General features: G+C 47.1%; 2 protein-coding genes and 1 long non-coding RNA gene across 7 annotated transcripts; 1 reads left to right on the top strand and 2 right to left on the bottom strand.

Moving 5' to 3' along the window:
• The first annotated feature begins 316 nt into the window (after nt 1–316).
• LOC310696838 lies at nt 317–1428 on the top strand. Its single transcript, XR_014520758.1, has 2 exons — nt 317–906; nt 1042–1428. It is a non-coding gene; the product is annotated as an uncharacterized lncRNA (long non-coding RNA).
• Nucleotides 1429–4498: 3070 nt separating this feature from the next.
• LAGE3 (L antigen family member 3) lies at nt 4499–7974 on the bottom strand. Its single transcript, XM_083482880.1, has 3 exons — nt 7766–7974; nt 6498–6626; nt 4499–4881 (listed from the first exon to the last, which is right to left on the bottom strand). The coding sequence occupies exons 1-3, from the start codon at nt 7825–7827 to the stop codon at nt 4770–4772; spliced, it is 303 nt and encodes a 100-aa protein (XP_083339006.1). The 5' UTR covers nt 7828–7974; the 3' UTR covers nt 4499–4769.
• A 762-nt stretch (nt 7975–8736) lies between these two features.
• On the bottom strand, nt 8737–13780 carry LOC310696818 (uncharacterized protein). Of its 5 annotated transcripts, XM_083482859.1 has the most exons (6): nt 13269–13780; nt 12830–12983; nt 10459–10578; nt 10023–10078; nt 9872–9929; nt 8737–9498 (listed from the first exon to the last, which is right to left on the bottom strand). In XM_083482859.1, the coding sequence occupies exons 1-5, from the start codon at nt 13391–13393 to the stop codon at nt 9875–9877; spliced, it is 510 nt and encodes a 169-aa protein (XP_083338985.1). In that variant the 5' UTR covers nt 13394–13780; the 3' UTR covers nt 8737–9498; nt 9872–9874. The 5 variants fall into 5 exon arrangements, 1 of the variants encoding a protein (XP_083338985.1); XR_014520736.1 differs by lacking the exon at nt 13269–13780 and having other exon boundaries at nt 9872–10228; nt 12830–13194; XR_014520738.1 differs by lacking the exons at nt 12830–12983; nt 13269–13780 and adding an exon at nt 10673–11204 and having other exon boundaries at nt 9872–10228.
• Between the last annotated feature and the right edge of the window lie 346 nt (nt 13781–14126).

Below are 14126 nucleotides of genomic sequence, written 5' to 3'. Positions count from 1 at the left end.
CACCACCTATATAAATTAGATATTTAGAGGGAGAAGCAATCTAGCTAACTTCGGAAAGCGTTCCTCAGCTGACAGCAGCCAAAATGCATTGCAGATGTCTTATTAAATTAAGTTGGACCTGTTTGTTTGTATGTTTAGGTTACTTCCTAAACAAACAATGCAAAATTAAGAGACAGAAGTAAATATTTTGTTCCCTGTGGCAAGGAGTGCTAGGATGGGAAGCATCCATGTAATCCACCTTGTCTTAGACGCAAACCAGTGATGCATCAGAGGGGAGCACTTTGCTTGATTTGGTTCTTGGGGGGGCGGGGAGAGAGAGAGAGAGAGAGAGAGAGAGAGAGAGAGGTTGCATTGGAAGTAAGCAGGGACATGGCAGGGGCTTTGTCATGTGCCCAAGACACACAAGAGCCGAAGCAGCAAAGCAGGCTGGCAAGTGCTGGGACTGCACAGTCATTTGGGCCCAGTCAAGTTATTCAGGCCTAACTGCTAACTGTGGAGTCACTCTGGCATGTGACTCATTCTCCTTATAAGAGCAGCCATTTTCTCTCTCTGCTCTCTGTAAGATTTCAGTCAGAGTCTGTCCTCCTCAGTGGTGAGCAGAGTCAGTATGGAATCTCAGTCAAACTGTTTGGAAGCATGTTGTTTATGAAGAAGTTTATTTTAACTCAGTAAAGCTCTTATTCTTTCACTTAAAAACTCTGCATTATTAATCTACGCTGTGCACCAGGCTTGAACGCCGTCCTGGAAACCAGGAGCACCAACCACCAGCGTCTTTTGGTACACACACAAATATTCATCACCAGATCACTGAAACGCCCAGCAATAAGTTTCACCTGTGAGTGGACTTTTACCACACCTCAAATGCAATAGTTTCCCCTCAATGAAATCTGTTTGCACATTCAACAGGTAAATGCAGAGAAGCGAAATTATGGAGAGGGTTTTTATTTTCATTATAAAGTGTCTAATGTTTTCTCTTTAACATTTTCTAAAACAATGCACGCCCTGCTTACATAATTAACAGTCTTTCCTTTGTTTTCGCAGGTCTCATATATGAACTTAAACCCCAGACAGCTGATTCACACAAGCAATTCATCCTCTCATGTTACAGTGTCCAGCGACAAACGTGGGAACAAAACCACATCCCCGCTGCCTGGGGCTGATGATGGGAGTTGGCCTCCAACGTCTGGAGGGTCACAGCTTCCCGGCTCCTGCATTAAGGACCAACCATGCACATGTTGTGTGAACAGGCCTGCCAAGAAGAGGAAACAAAAATGACTGGTTACTTGTCTCTCTATTGCATTTGCAAATCCCCATCCCAGTAGGGAACAAATGGTGTAAAAACACTTGTGTACCATTTTGGCTAGCGAGCTAGCTAAACAAACAAACAAACAAACAAACAAATAAATCTCCATCATAATTAGTTATAAACAGGGATCCGTGGCTCACATTTTTTGGTTCTTGGTGGGGGGGCGGGGATAAAAACACCCCAATATTCCTTCTTTGACCATGTCTCTTTTTTGACAGCCACTGCCAGAATGGAAATAGCTGTCAGGTGGGAAATGGGGGGAGGCCCTCACTTTACGATCTTGGTTTTTCCCAGGTATGGGACATGGCACTACAGTGGTGCCCCGCAACAACAAATGCCTCGCAAGACGGGAAAGGGTTTTCCGTTTTTGAGCTGCTTCGCAAGACGATTTTCCCTATGGGCTTGCTTTGCAAGACGAAAACGTCTTGCGAGTGTTCCGATTTTTTTTCGCTCCCCCCCCCTTTTTCTAAGCCGCTAATAGCCTTTTAGCCGCTAATCCGCTAAGCCTTTAATAGCCGCTAAGCCTTTAATAGCCGCTAAACCGCTAATAGCACTAATCCGCTAATAGGGTTGCTTCGCAAGACGAAAAAACCACTAGACGAAGAGACTCGCGGAACGGATTAATTTCGTCTTGCGAGGCACCACTGTATCTGGGAGTTTAAATCAACACAGCAATGAGATGATAAATGGGCAGGGTAAGAAGGATAAATTTCTAAGTACAGTGGTGCCTCGCAAGACAAAATTAATCCGTTCCGCGAGTCTCTTCGTCTTGTGGTTTTTTCGTCTTGCGAAGCACGGCTATTAGCGGCTTAGCGGCTATTAACGGCTTAGCGGCTTTAAGAAAAAGGAAACAAACTCACAAGAACTCGCAAGACGTTTCGTCTTGCGAAGCAGGCCCATAGGGAAATTCGTCTTGCGGAACGACTCAAAAAACGGAAAACTCTTTTGTCTTGCAAGGAATTTGTCTTGCGAGGTACCACTGTACATGGTAATTGTTCATTGATTATATCAACAAATTGGCACTGTCGCTATGACCACCTGCCATGGGTGTAGCCAGGATTTATTTATTTTGGGGGGGGGGGGAATTAGGGTTGCCATATTTTGAAGAGCAAAAAAGAGGACACTATGAAGATTCTCATTTTAAATACTCCTACTATATGTAGGCTATAGAAGCCGTGATATATTGCTGAGGGGGGCAGGGGAAGAGAAGGGGTAAGCAAGTCTTCAATCACCAGTCTTGTCTAGGACTCATCCAGAAAGTATAGCCAGAGACATGTGGGCAAATTTTAAAATTGTTACCCCTGAAAAAGAGGATGTGTCCTGGAAAAAGAGGACAAACGGCAACCGGGGGGGGTGGCAGAATTGAGTCACCTGCGACACAATTGGTCAGTTAAGTTTTTTTATTTTTATTTATTTGATTGGAGCAGCCCATAGGTGTGGGGCGCACCGTGGGGCCTCCAGAGTCTGCCTGCCTCCTCCCACTCAGTCGCAGAGCCTTGGGCACTTTGCAGGCCCTGTGGTGAGTGCCGCCCGGCATAGTCACCCCCCTCAGTGGGGACACCCGGGACAGCCCCATACCTACTGCACCCCCTTCCTCCGCCCCTGGTTGCAGGTGGTGTGGCCGGGGGTTTGGAGGGGGGAACTGCTGCCTCAATCAAGTAAATAAAAATATACTTAACTGACCAATTGTGTCGCAGGTAACTCATTTCTGCCCCCCCCCCCGGTTGCCGTGTGTCCTCTTTTTCCAGGACACATCCTCTTTTTCAGGGGTAACATTTTTTAAATTTGCCAAAATGTCTCTGGCTATACTTGCTGGATGAGTCCTAGACAAGACTGGTGATTGAAAACTTGCTTTCCCCTTCTCTTCCCCTGCCCCCCTCAGCAATATATCACAGCTTCTATAGCCTACGTATAGTAGGAATATTTAAAATGAGAATCTTCATGGCATCCTCTTTTTTGTTCTTTGAAATACAGTGGTACCTCGCGTTACATACGCTTCAGGTTACAGGCTCCGCTAACCCAGAAATAGTACCTCTGATTAAGAACTTTGCTTCAGGATGAGAACAGAAATCATGCTCCAGCAGCACGGCAGGAGCAGGAGGCCCCATTAGCTAAAATGGTGCTTCAGGTTAAGAACAGTTTCAGGTTAAGTACGGGCCTCTGGAACGAATTAAGTACTTAACCCGAGGTACCACTGTATGGCAACCCTCACTTGCCTCCCCTAAAATAAATCCTGGCTACACCCATGGCAGGTGGTCATAGCGACAGTGCCAATTTGTTGATATAATCAAGGAACAATTACCATGTACTCAGAAATTTATCCTTCTTACCCTGCCCATTTATCATCATGCTGCTGCGTTGATTCAAACTCCCAGATAATGCCATGTCCCATACCTGGGTAAAACCAAGATCGTAAAGGGAGAGCCTCCCCCCATTTCCCACCTGACAGCTATTTCCATTCTGGCAGTGGCTGTCAAAAAAGAGACCATGGTCAAAGAAGGAATACTGGGGTTCAGATCCCCCCAAAAACCAAAAAAATGTGAGCCACGGGTCCCTGTTTATAAGCAATTACGATGGAGATTTCAGGATTGATTGATTTATTTAGCTAGCTAAAATGGTACACAAGTATTTTTGCACCATTTGTTCCCCACCGGGATGAGGCTTTACAAACCATTGGAGCAATGGAGAGACAAGTAATCAGTCATTTTTGTTTCCTCCTTCACCAGAATGCAAAGGTGGCGACAGGTGGGGAAGTTTTGCTTGCTGTTTAACAAGTAGGAGCCCTGAAAGAAAGAAAGAAAGAAAGAAAGAAAGAAAGAAAGAAAGAAAGAAAGGCAAATCTTGCTATATAAATAGGACTTCAAGGCCACGCCATCCGTTTTGGCTCCTCTGTCGCTTGGCCCCCTCCTCTTCCTCACTACCAGCTATTAGCTGCTTTCCCCCGGTGGCAAGAGAGACAGAGAGAAGCAGCAATGGGGGTGGGGAACCTGTGTCTCTCCAGATGCTGCAAGGACTAAAACTCCCTTTATCCCTGTCCCTCGGCCATGCTGGATGGGGCTGAAGGGAACTGGAGTCAGGAACACCTGCAGAAACACTCTGATTAAGATTTTGCTGGGGTTTGTGTAATTGATTAATCAATATGGTGAGCCAGCTCAAATATATATAATCAGTTAACACATGCAGACTATAAAGTAAAGCACACTGGACAATTTATTAAAGCTCCAGATTCTATGTACTTTGTCTTATATCAAGGCAGTCCCAGGCTTGCCTGCTTCTCAGCACCCAAAATCTATCAATGTCCAAGAGTATCCGAGACCAAAGAGTTCTCCGCTGGCTCCAGAACACAAAGCAACATCTTGGCTCTAAGGATGGCATGTTCAGCGCCTCCTCTGACATCAGTAGCCCATGGGCAAGTCCAGAGTCCAGCCAAGACTATGGGGAAGCTTCCTGTTGCAACCATCTGTCAAGCCACAGGAGGCCCAAAGAGGTCCATCGTTTCCACCACCAAGGAGAGATGCTCCAGGAAGGAGCTGATGGACACACGCAGAATCCGGGCTTCATCTGCTCTCCATCGACTGCAAAAAAATATAAAAAATGTATTTTGTGTAGACTGAAACATAAAACTTCAACACTTGCACTACACTTAAGAGTCCAATGAACATGCCACTCCTTCTGCCAATATCCTCATTCTATTCCAGTCCTTGAGCTTCCCTTTTACTCTTGGCAGACACTGGGCACCTGGTCCAATACATTTGGATGCCAGAAAATATACTGTTCCACTTAATTAATTTATTCTTATCATACCACCACCTGAATGCAAAGTACTCAACAGAGAGGGAGGAATTATTCTTATTATCCTCCTCCTCTATATAGTATCATCAGCTTGCATAGCACTTTGCAGAAAATACGAGGCGATAGATCTCTGCCCTGACAGGCTTACAGTTTAAAATTTGGCTAAAACGGGGAAGGAGAGGGACGTGGGAGCAGGCGAAGGAGGCGATGATTTGACTGACAAGTGCTCAGGTTTAGTTAGAGGCCTGGCTGCTGCAGTGTCCCTGCTCCAAGGGCTTCATGGGAAAGGTGATGGCAGGGAGGGCTTGAAGGAAATAAGCGAGGAGGGTGCACAGAGGGGTTCTGAGAAGTACCAGGCATATGGGGCCCCAGGGAGGAAAAGGCAGAGTTGTTTCGGGGAACAGGAGACGTCTAGAGGTTGAGGAGCGAAGATCACAGGCAGAGATGTCTCGGGATGCAAGAATGCTGTCCTAAGGATGGGAGAGCATGGCCACCGAGGGCTCTGAAGGAAAGAGCAAGGCGTTTGTGATGCATCCGGGAGCAGGCAGGGAGGAGCATCATGTTATGGGAGTGCTGTGAGAGATGAGTGATTTTGGCAGCTAAGTCAGCAAGGGGAGACAACAGAAGGTCGGGGTGCAGAAGGGGCCCAGCTCAGTGGGAGAGCGGCCACTTTGCATGCAGATGGTCAATCCCTGGTCGGTCTGGGAGCTACACCTGTCTGGCCACCTGAAAAAGTGCAGGTGGTCCTGTGCTAAATGGATGGTAGGCAGATTCCTCCGTTCCCCAGGAAGTTGTCCTGTGTGCAGAAGCACAAGGATCCAAACGCAGGTCTTGCTCAGCACACCTCTTTATTTTACTTGCACCCCACTCTTCCTCCAAGTTATGCTCAAAACAGCCCTGCAGGGTAGGTCAGGCCAAGAAACAGACTCATTCAAAAGGGTTCAGCTCCAAGGGCCTTCTGGCAGTTCCCTCCTGTGAGAAATGAGGTTACAGAGATCCAGGCAGAGGGCCTCCTTGGTGGTGGCACCCGCCCTGTGGAACGTCCTCCCATCAGATGTCAAGAAGATAATAAACAACTTCTAGAAGATATCTAAAAGAAGCCCTGTATAGGGAAGTTTTATATATGTTTTATATTTTTATATCTATTGGAAGCTGCCCAGAGTGGCTGGGGAAACCTGGTCAGATGGGCGGGGTACAAATAATAAAACTGTTGTTGTTGTTTAAACCCTGGTTCAAGTCCAACATGCCATCCATTGCGGCGCCACCTTGTCTCTCATCCTCCTGCAGCTTGTGCAGGAGACCTTCCAGCAGGCTGCACCCAGGACTCAGAGCCCACCATCTGCCCTGACTGCTGCCACACCTTGCCTCTTGTGGAAGGGGGCGCCTGGCCAATACTCACACATGCAAGGTGTCCTCCGTCACATCCAGTTCCTTGCTGATCCCTTCTTTGCGGGGCTCAGGGTCAGGGGCCAGGGAGCCCAGCGCAATCTGGGCCAATGATGATGATGGGAAAGGGATCCTCAGCTCACTGATGTTGGGGGTAGTGATAAGGAGCATAAAACGTACAAGAAAATCCCCCCCACAGGCCCACACAGCCTACCTTTCCAACAAGAGACTCTCTATTCAAGGTCACCATTGTATTCTGTGTTTAATATTTCTGGGAGAGCTTCTAGTCCCTGGTTTTTTACTGCGGAGCTCTGATACGGATTGGAATCTCTGCTTCTCCATGACTGTGGATGGGAGAAAACTCAAGACCAATGTTCAAATTGCAGGGTGGAGGGCAGAGGGGGGCCAATTTTGTGCCGATCTCTTTCGCTTACTATTTTTAGGGGGGGGTTGCATCAGGGAAACAGGGGGAGATGTGTTATAACTAGAACAGGAGGGGGCCCAGGGCATGTGGATTTCATCCAAGGCCTTCCTACCTCTTTCCCTTCACCCCACTCAATCACCATTCTGTCCTATTTGCATTAAAGGGCAACTCATCCCCATTTCTCTCCCCAAAGAATCCTGGGCACTGCAGCTTACCCCTCACAAAGCTACAAAGTGCCCCTAATACTTTGCGGGTGAAACCCTAGCAACCCACCACCTTGATTTCCCAGCAGCTCTGGAAATGCAACTGAGCACACGCGCGATTCATTCCAATGCATGTGGTGGGTCTGCGCTTAGAGTCCCTCCAGCAACACCCTGGCAAGTGACCAGGGACTCCGGCCCCCTCCCCCCCTCCCAGCAAGAGGGCTCAACCTGCCGGGTCCTTAATCGCACTTTTAATTTAAATCCCGGGGAAACCCATTTCCAGCGCCTTTGCCCCTCCTGCCTCTTTCCGGAAAGGCGCTTGCCAGAGGCGCCTTGACGCAGAAGCGAGTCCTGCGGCGCCCAGCGGAGCTTCCGCCAGGCAGGATGAGGCCGCACCGGGGCAGCCGGGGCCTGATCCCCCCCCCCCACGCTCTCGCCCCGCGATCCCGGCGCTGCCCTTCCCCCCCCCAACCTGGTCCGGGAAACTACTGCCCCCCCCCCCCCGGAAAGGAGGCCCCGAGCAGGGATTCCCACCCCTCTTGGAAACAGGGAAGGGGGGGACCGCGATGCCTCCCTCCAAGGGACCCAGGCGTCCGAGATACCAGCCCGCCCCCTCCTCCGCGGGCGCAGTGCTGCTTCTTTTCCGCCGGATACAAGGCGAGGCCTGGCCGGGACACAGCGCTCCCTCCGGCCGCCGCCGCCGCCGCTCCTTCCATCGCCGCCGCCGCCTCCCCCTCCTCCCCCCGGGGGCGGATCCCAGGGAGCGGCCGGCCCACGTGGGGGGATCCTTCGGAATCCACCCGCCTTAGCTGCAGCAGCGTCGGAGAGGAGGCGGCGGCGAGAAACAGGCGCTTATGAATGTTAGAGGCAGATATACCCAATGTGTGGAGGGTTGGGGTTTGCTTTCGTTTTTAATCTATTTTGTTGGTTTTTCCGCAGAAGAGCAATAAACACAAAAGCAAAACTCGGAAGCATAGCTTGCCAATCGGCCAATCACTTTTGGTATAAAGTACAGCAATCCCGCGATTTAAGTGCATTTAATTTGCACGTATTCAGCTTTCTACGCTCACCAGTTGTTGTTGTTTAATAAAAGGGTTTGAAGGGATCTGGGGGAAAAGACTTTGGCAATCTGGCACACCATTGCACCCAATGTGTTTTGACTACACGCGATTTTGGCTTTAGGTGCGATTCCCAGAATGCAAGCCCCAGGTAAGTCGCGGGCTTTGTGGTCCACATAATCAGAGCCGGCCCACTGAGGAGACAGGGCAAAGCACCCGCTTCAGGCGGCGAAAAAGCAAGAGGCAGCGCTCTGCCCACCCTTCTGCCACCTTGTGGAAGGCTCCCTCCTCTGGCTGAGCTGGGCAACGGGGAGAGTCTTCCAGTGCGCGGCAGGAGAAGGGGTCACATAATGGTAATTAATTTGTTGCTGATTTAGGCCTATACATTTAAAACACATGGCTTCCCCAGAGGATTCTGGGAACTGTAGTCTTTCTTTTTTTAAAAAAACAACTTTTTATTCAAAATTAAAACAAAACATATTATCCAGAAACATATCATCCGTATCCCCCCCATTTTCCCTCCCTCCCCCCACAGAACCCACTCACCCCCACCCCGACTTCCCTCAGTTCCAGTCTTTGATTTCTCTAAAAATGCTGTTTTCTGCATGTTACACAGTTGTATAAATCCTCAAACTATTTAGCTGATTATTATCAATAAAAAGTTTGTGAATGTTTAGTCAAAACCAGCCAAGGAGTCCAGTTCGCTTTGTTGTGTCTTCAAATACTTTGTAAAGGGTTCCCATTCATCTTTAAAGTCACAGTTATCCTTGTCCCGTAGCTTATATGTCAGTTTTGCCAGTTCTGCATAGTCCATCAATTTTTCTTGCCATGATTCTTTAGCTGGGGTTTCTTCAGTCTTCCATCCTTGTGCTACCAGAACTCTCGCAGCTCTCGCAGCCGTTGTCGCATACATGAAGATGTTTTTCAGCTTTTTTGGCAGATCATTCCCTACAATCCCTAATAAAAATGCTTCAGGCTTTTTAATAAATGTTAAATGGAACATTATCTTCAATTCATTGTATATCATTTCCCAAATTTTTTTAATTACCTTACAATCCCACCACATATGATAAAATGTCCCCGCCTTTTCCTTACACTTCCAACATATATTTGAGCTAGTTTTGTACATTTTCCCTAACTGCACTGGTGTTGTGTACCATCTGTACATCATCTTCATGTAATTCTCCTTCAATAGGGAACAATCTGTAAATTTGAAGTCAGTTTGCTCACTATGGCAAGGAGTGCTAGGATGGGAAGCATCCATGTAATCCACCTTGTCTTAGACACACACCAGTGATACATCAGAGGAGCACATTGCATCATTTAGTTCTTAAGGGAGAGAGGGAGAGAGAGAGAGGTTGCATTGGAAGTAAGCAGGGACACCGCAGGGGCTTGAACCCCGTCCTGGAAACCAGGAGCGCCAACCACCAGCGTCTTTTGCTTTTTTTTGGCCAATGCAACAAGGTGAAAAGCAAAACCTGAGAGAACACTCTGAATACAGAATGTTCTCAAAGGAAAAAAGAAAACCCTTAAGAATTATGAAGTTGCAGACAGAACACAATCGAGGTTTTATCCCTTGCCATGAGCAAGGGATATTCACCTAGATGTGTTTAAGTCACAGAGTGCCACGTTGACTGCCATTCATTTGCAGGGCAGAACAGAGAGACTGGTTCCAGTCTTCAAACTCTGCCTTTATGCTCACCTTTTAGTTAGTCCCTCCGAAGTGTGAATTCATGGGCCTGGAAATTCCTTCCGCTGGTCTGTGAAAAGCAATCTGGACTCATTAGTTTGTCCCCGGCCCTTTCCCGCCAATTCCAGAGAAATGTTTTTGGAACACAGCTCTTCTTACTGACCTGACTTCTGCAGGAAGAGCTGGCTTCCCCTGAGTGTGGTGGGCTCTTGGACAGAACTGTGAAGAGATCAAGCGGGGGGAAATGGAGAAGCCAGCCCAAAAGGATTGTACTGAAAAAGATCACTGAATTGTGGAGTGTGAAGTTCACTTGCCGTTAAGTTCCCTGAAGGCTTGCAAAATTCTATTTCTTGCGTCCCTGAGATGCACCTGGAAGAGACTAGGGTCTTCAGCAGCCCTCCCCTCCAGACACAGGAGCAAAAACAGCCAGTTACCTAAAGCAGCCCAGTCAAGACGCAGGTGTCTCAATCCTGCACTGCAGATGTTCACGATGCATCAAGAGCTCTGACACTGCCTCTTACTTGTCAATGGAGCAGATCTGCTTCCGGCACAGGTAGCTCTGGAAAAGAGCTGGAACGAAACAAGGATGGCTGCCCCACCTTATTGTGTGGTGATGGCACAGGAAAGGGCCTCCCCTGCAGTGGTGTCCCGACAAGAGAAGTCCCTCCAGGTAGAAGTACGGAGAGCGACCGCATTCGGCTTTCAAGTTTGCAGCTCTTCTGAAAAAGGGATTGAATAACCAACATTGCTCTATACAAGCTCTTTGGAATATTTAGTTTGCATATTTGATGTATGATTCCATTTAGAGCCTACCTTTTCCCCAACAGGCTCAGGGTGCTTGAATGGTCCCCCTCACTGCGACCTGAAAGAATCTTTGTACAAAGAGTTGCAGGCAGAACACAACAGAGATTTCCCCCTCAGCCAAGCACAAGATACTCACCTAGTTGACCTTCAGCCAGAAGACACACAACTGCATTGCTGCCATAATTACGATAGAGCATTTAGAAATCACTTGTTAGTTATTAGTGCCTATCGCCACCTCTGATAATTCAAAATTCTTTTTTATTAGAAGCTACGATTACAGTTGAAGGTATTTAAGTATTTTAGTATTTGATGGAAACCCAGCAACTATCAATCCTATCGTGCAAGTTTTCACCAAAAGGACAGCAATACAATTTGGATCAATTTGAATTTCTAATAAAGTCTCAGTATTTATGGATATGTTCCCTGCATTAAGCAATCATACATGCACTCCAGGCAAAGAAAATTGGGAGCTACATGCCTCCTTTATCTACAGGATTGAAGGGTACAGATCTCTATTCCAAAATGTTTCACAAATGTGGGTTATAATTTAAAAGTTTTAATAATAGAAGCTACGATTGCAGTTGAAGGTAACCAAGTGAGAGGTTACAGGCAAAGGAAGCAGTTCGCTATACCAGGTTTTAAATATATTACCTTAGGAACAGAAGTACTGGCGAGAATCCAAAATTTAGCGTTTGTTGAAAACCCAGCAACTATCAACCCTATCATGCAAGTTTTCACCAAAAAGCCAGTAATACAATTTGGGTCAAATTAAATTTCGAATAGTCTCAGCCTTTATGGATTTTGTTCCCTGCATTCAACAGACATTCATGTACTCCAGGCAAAGAAAATTGGGAGCTACATGCCTCCTTTATCTACAGAATTGAAGGGTACAGATATCTATTCCAAAATGTTTCACAAATGTGGGTTATTATGTGTGGCCCCGCTCTGGTCATTAGTGGAACAATCAGCCACCCCCTTAGGTATGAGTGAAAATGGCCAGAGAGTCGGGATTCATAAGATTTCAAATATTTTCTCAGTCATTTCAGCCTTACCATTAGCAGACAATTTATTCTGCCCTTTATGTACAGGAAAAAATGGTCACGGCTCAGCCTTCCTAATTGTGAATATGTTTGTGCTTAAATGTTTGCTGGACTTTTTTTGCTTAGAAATGGCTGGCAAAATGGTGAAAACCTCTACTTGCTCCAAGGCCTCTACCAGGCCGCCTCTGCCATTGCCATCAGTAGATTCACCCTCAAAATGCCTTATTTGCTTTTTCACACTGAAATCAGCCAGGCAACTGTTACAGACCAAGGAAGCAGTTTGATGCATCAGCTTTTAAAATGGGTATTCTAAATACAGTGGTGCCCCGCAAGACGAATGCCTCGCAAGACGGAAAACTCGCTACACGAAAGAGTTTTCCGTTTTGGAGGTGCTTCGCAAAACGAATTTCCTATGGGCTTGCTTCGCAAGACGACAATGCCTTGCGAGTTCCTGCGGGGGTTTTCCCTCCCCCCCCCTTTTCTAAGCCGCTAAGCCGCTTATCAGCTGATCCGATCAGCAGATAAGCCGCTAAAAGCCGCTAATAGTGCTAATAGCGCTAATCCGCTAATCCATCAATGGGCTTGCTTCACAAGACAAAAAAACTGCTAGACGAAGAGAATCACAGAACGGATTCTTTTCGTCTTGCGAGGCACCACTGTACCTAAATACCCTTAGGAACAGAATTACTGGCGAGGATCCAAAATGCTGGCATGTTTGGAACCTTCTGGATTTATACAAATGTGAAGGAACAAAAACTCAGTATTCTGGAGACCCTCTTCTGCAGTTGCCCAGTAAGTACAATTCATTTGGCTTCAGATGCCAAATGCCACCACTTTTAAGCAGCTGCTCAAGAGGGTTTGTTATTCTGCTCCTGGGAAGCCACATTATAAGTGAAAGGAGGTTCTTCCCATTAGCGAAGGAGCTTATCTATAGTCCCCAAGAAGCTATCACAAAATGGCTGCAAAGCATTTTTGTCAACAAGGCAACCTGAGCTAACATGAAATTAAATGGAACTATGTTGTCTTCTGCGCCTCTGCTTTGCCCTTTAGCACATGCACAGCTTTCTTTCCCCCTGGATCCCCCTACCCTTCTAACTTCTAAGTCTTACCTGTCTTAAAATCTTACCCGTCTTGGTTTTTCCAACTTCTGGAGCAAGGTTCTGGAGCGAGCGGTTGCAGACCAGATCCAGGTGCTCTTGGAAGAAGCTGGTTTTCTGGCTCCATTTCCATCAGGGTTTAGGCCTGCTTTTGGCACGGAAACGGCCTTGGACGCCCTGCACCTGTCGAGAGACAAGGCAAGGCGCTCAGTGACCCCCAGTGCCTTCCATCAGCTTCGGCTGGTGGCCCAGTTGCGCCCCTCTCTGGACAGGGGTAGCCTGACTCCTGCTGTCTCTGCTCTGGGAACCCGTTCTTGGGTCGTTCTTGTTTTGATTTGGTGTAGTTGATATTTTATGTGAACTGCCCTTAGACCTTCGGGTATAGGGCGGTATAGAAATTATAGAAAAGCCTTTTATTTTCTGCAATTGTTCTTCACTCTGCTTGAAGTAGACTTCATATCCACCTACCCTCTCCCTGGTTCCTTTTTACATCCAAAGACTTGTTGGTCGAAAGGGAAATAAACTGGTTTTTGTCCCTCCCGTTTCTTCCTTTGTCTTCGTTTTCCCTTGGCTTTTCTAGTCATCAGGTGCATCTGCCTTTCTTGATTCTCTTTAAAATCTTCTTCTTGGTATTTTTATGAGTTTTCAGCTTAAATTTTGCTAAGCTCTCTTTTGGGGACTTTCTCAAAGTCCATCATTTGTCCACAATGTACTCTCCCTGTTTTATTAAAATTGCCAGCTATGGAGATCACAAGGGAACATTTGTTGTATCTCTTTTTAAAGTTGTAAATAACAACTTCAGTGAGACTTCAGTTCTGACCAGTGAGAGGGTTAAAACCAGTATTGTTACCAGGGACAGTCTCACTCACTAGACTCTGGCTCGCTCCTTCCACCACTTGTCAGTCATAAGGACACATAAAATAGTCCCTTGGTGCATTAATACAGTGGATACAAATGGGTTTGTTTTCAACATGGGATCTCTGCGCATGGGTGAGAAATTAGTACCGGCCCCACTCCCTAATAACAGGGTTGCTGGGATGCCAACCTGAATTAAATATGGGGGCGGGGGGGCAGTAAGCCCTGTCCTACATAGTCACATGACATGACACACACAATTAAATGGGAATTCCCCTGGACTTTGGGGGGGGGGCCCGGCCTCCTCAAATATTTGGGGGTGGGTGGGCGGGCTTAAGAGGTGTTAACTTCTAAGCCAGGGTATGTATCATTCCTGGATCGATGTCTTTGCTTGCTTGGCTATGTGTAGCACCTGCTGTGCCTTTTAATGGCTTTTTTCCCCTGTATCACACTGATCTGAGCATTAAAGAT

The sequence above is a fragment of the Podarcis liolepis genome, assembly GCF_965112155.1.
Source record: "Podarcis liolepis genome assembly, chromosome: 17".
Classification (NCBI taxonomy): Eukaryota; Metazoa; Chordata; class Lepidosauria; order Squamata; family Lacertidae; genus Podarcis; species Podarcis liolepis.
The sequence above is the reverse complement of the archived record's forward strand: the minus strand, read 5'-3'. Positions and strand labels throughout refer to the sequence as shown.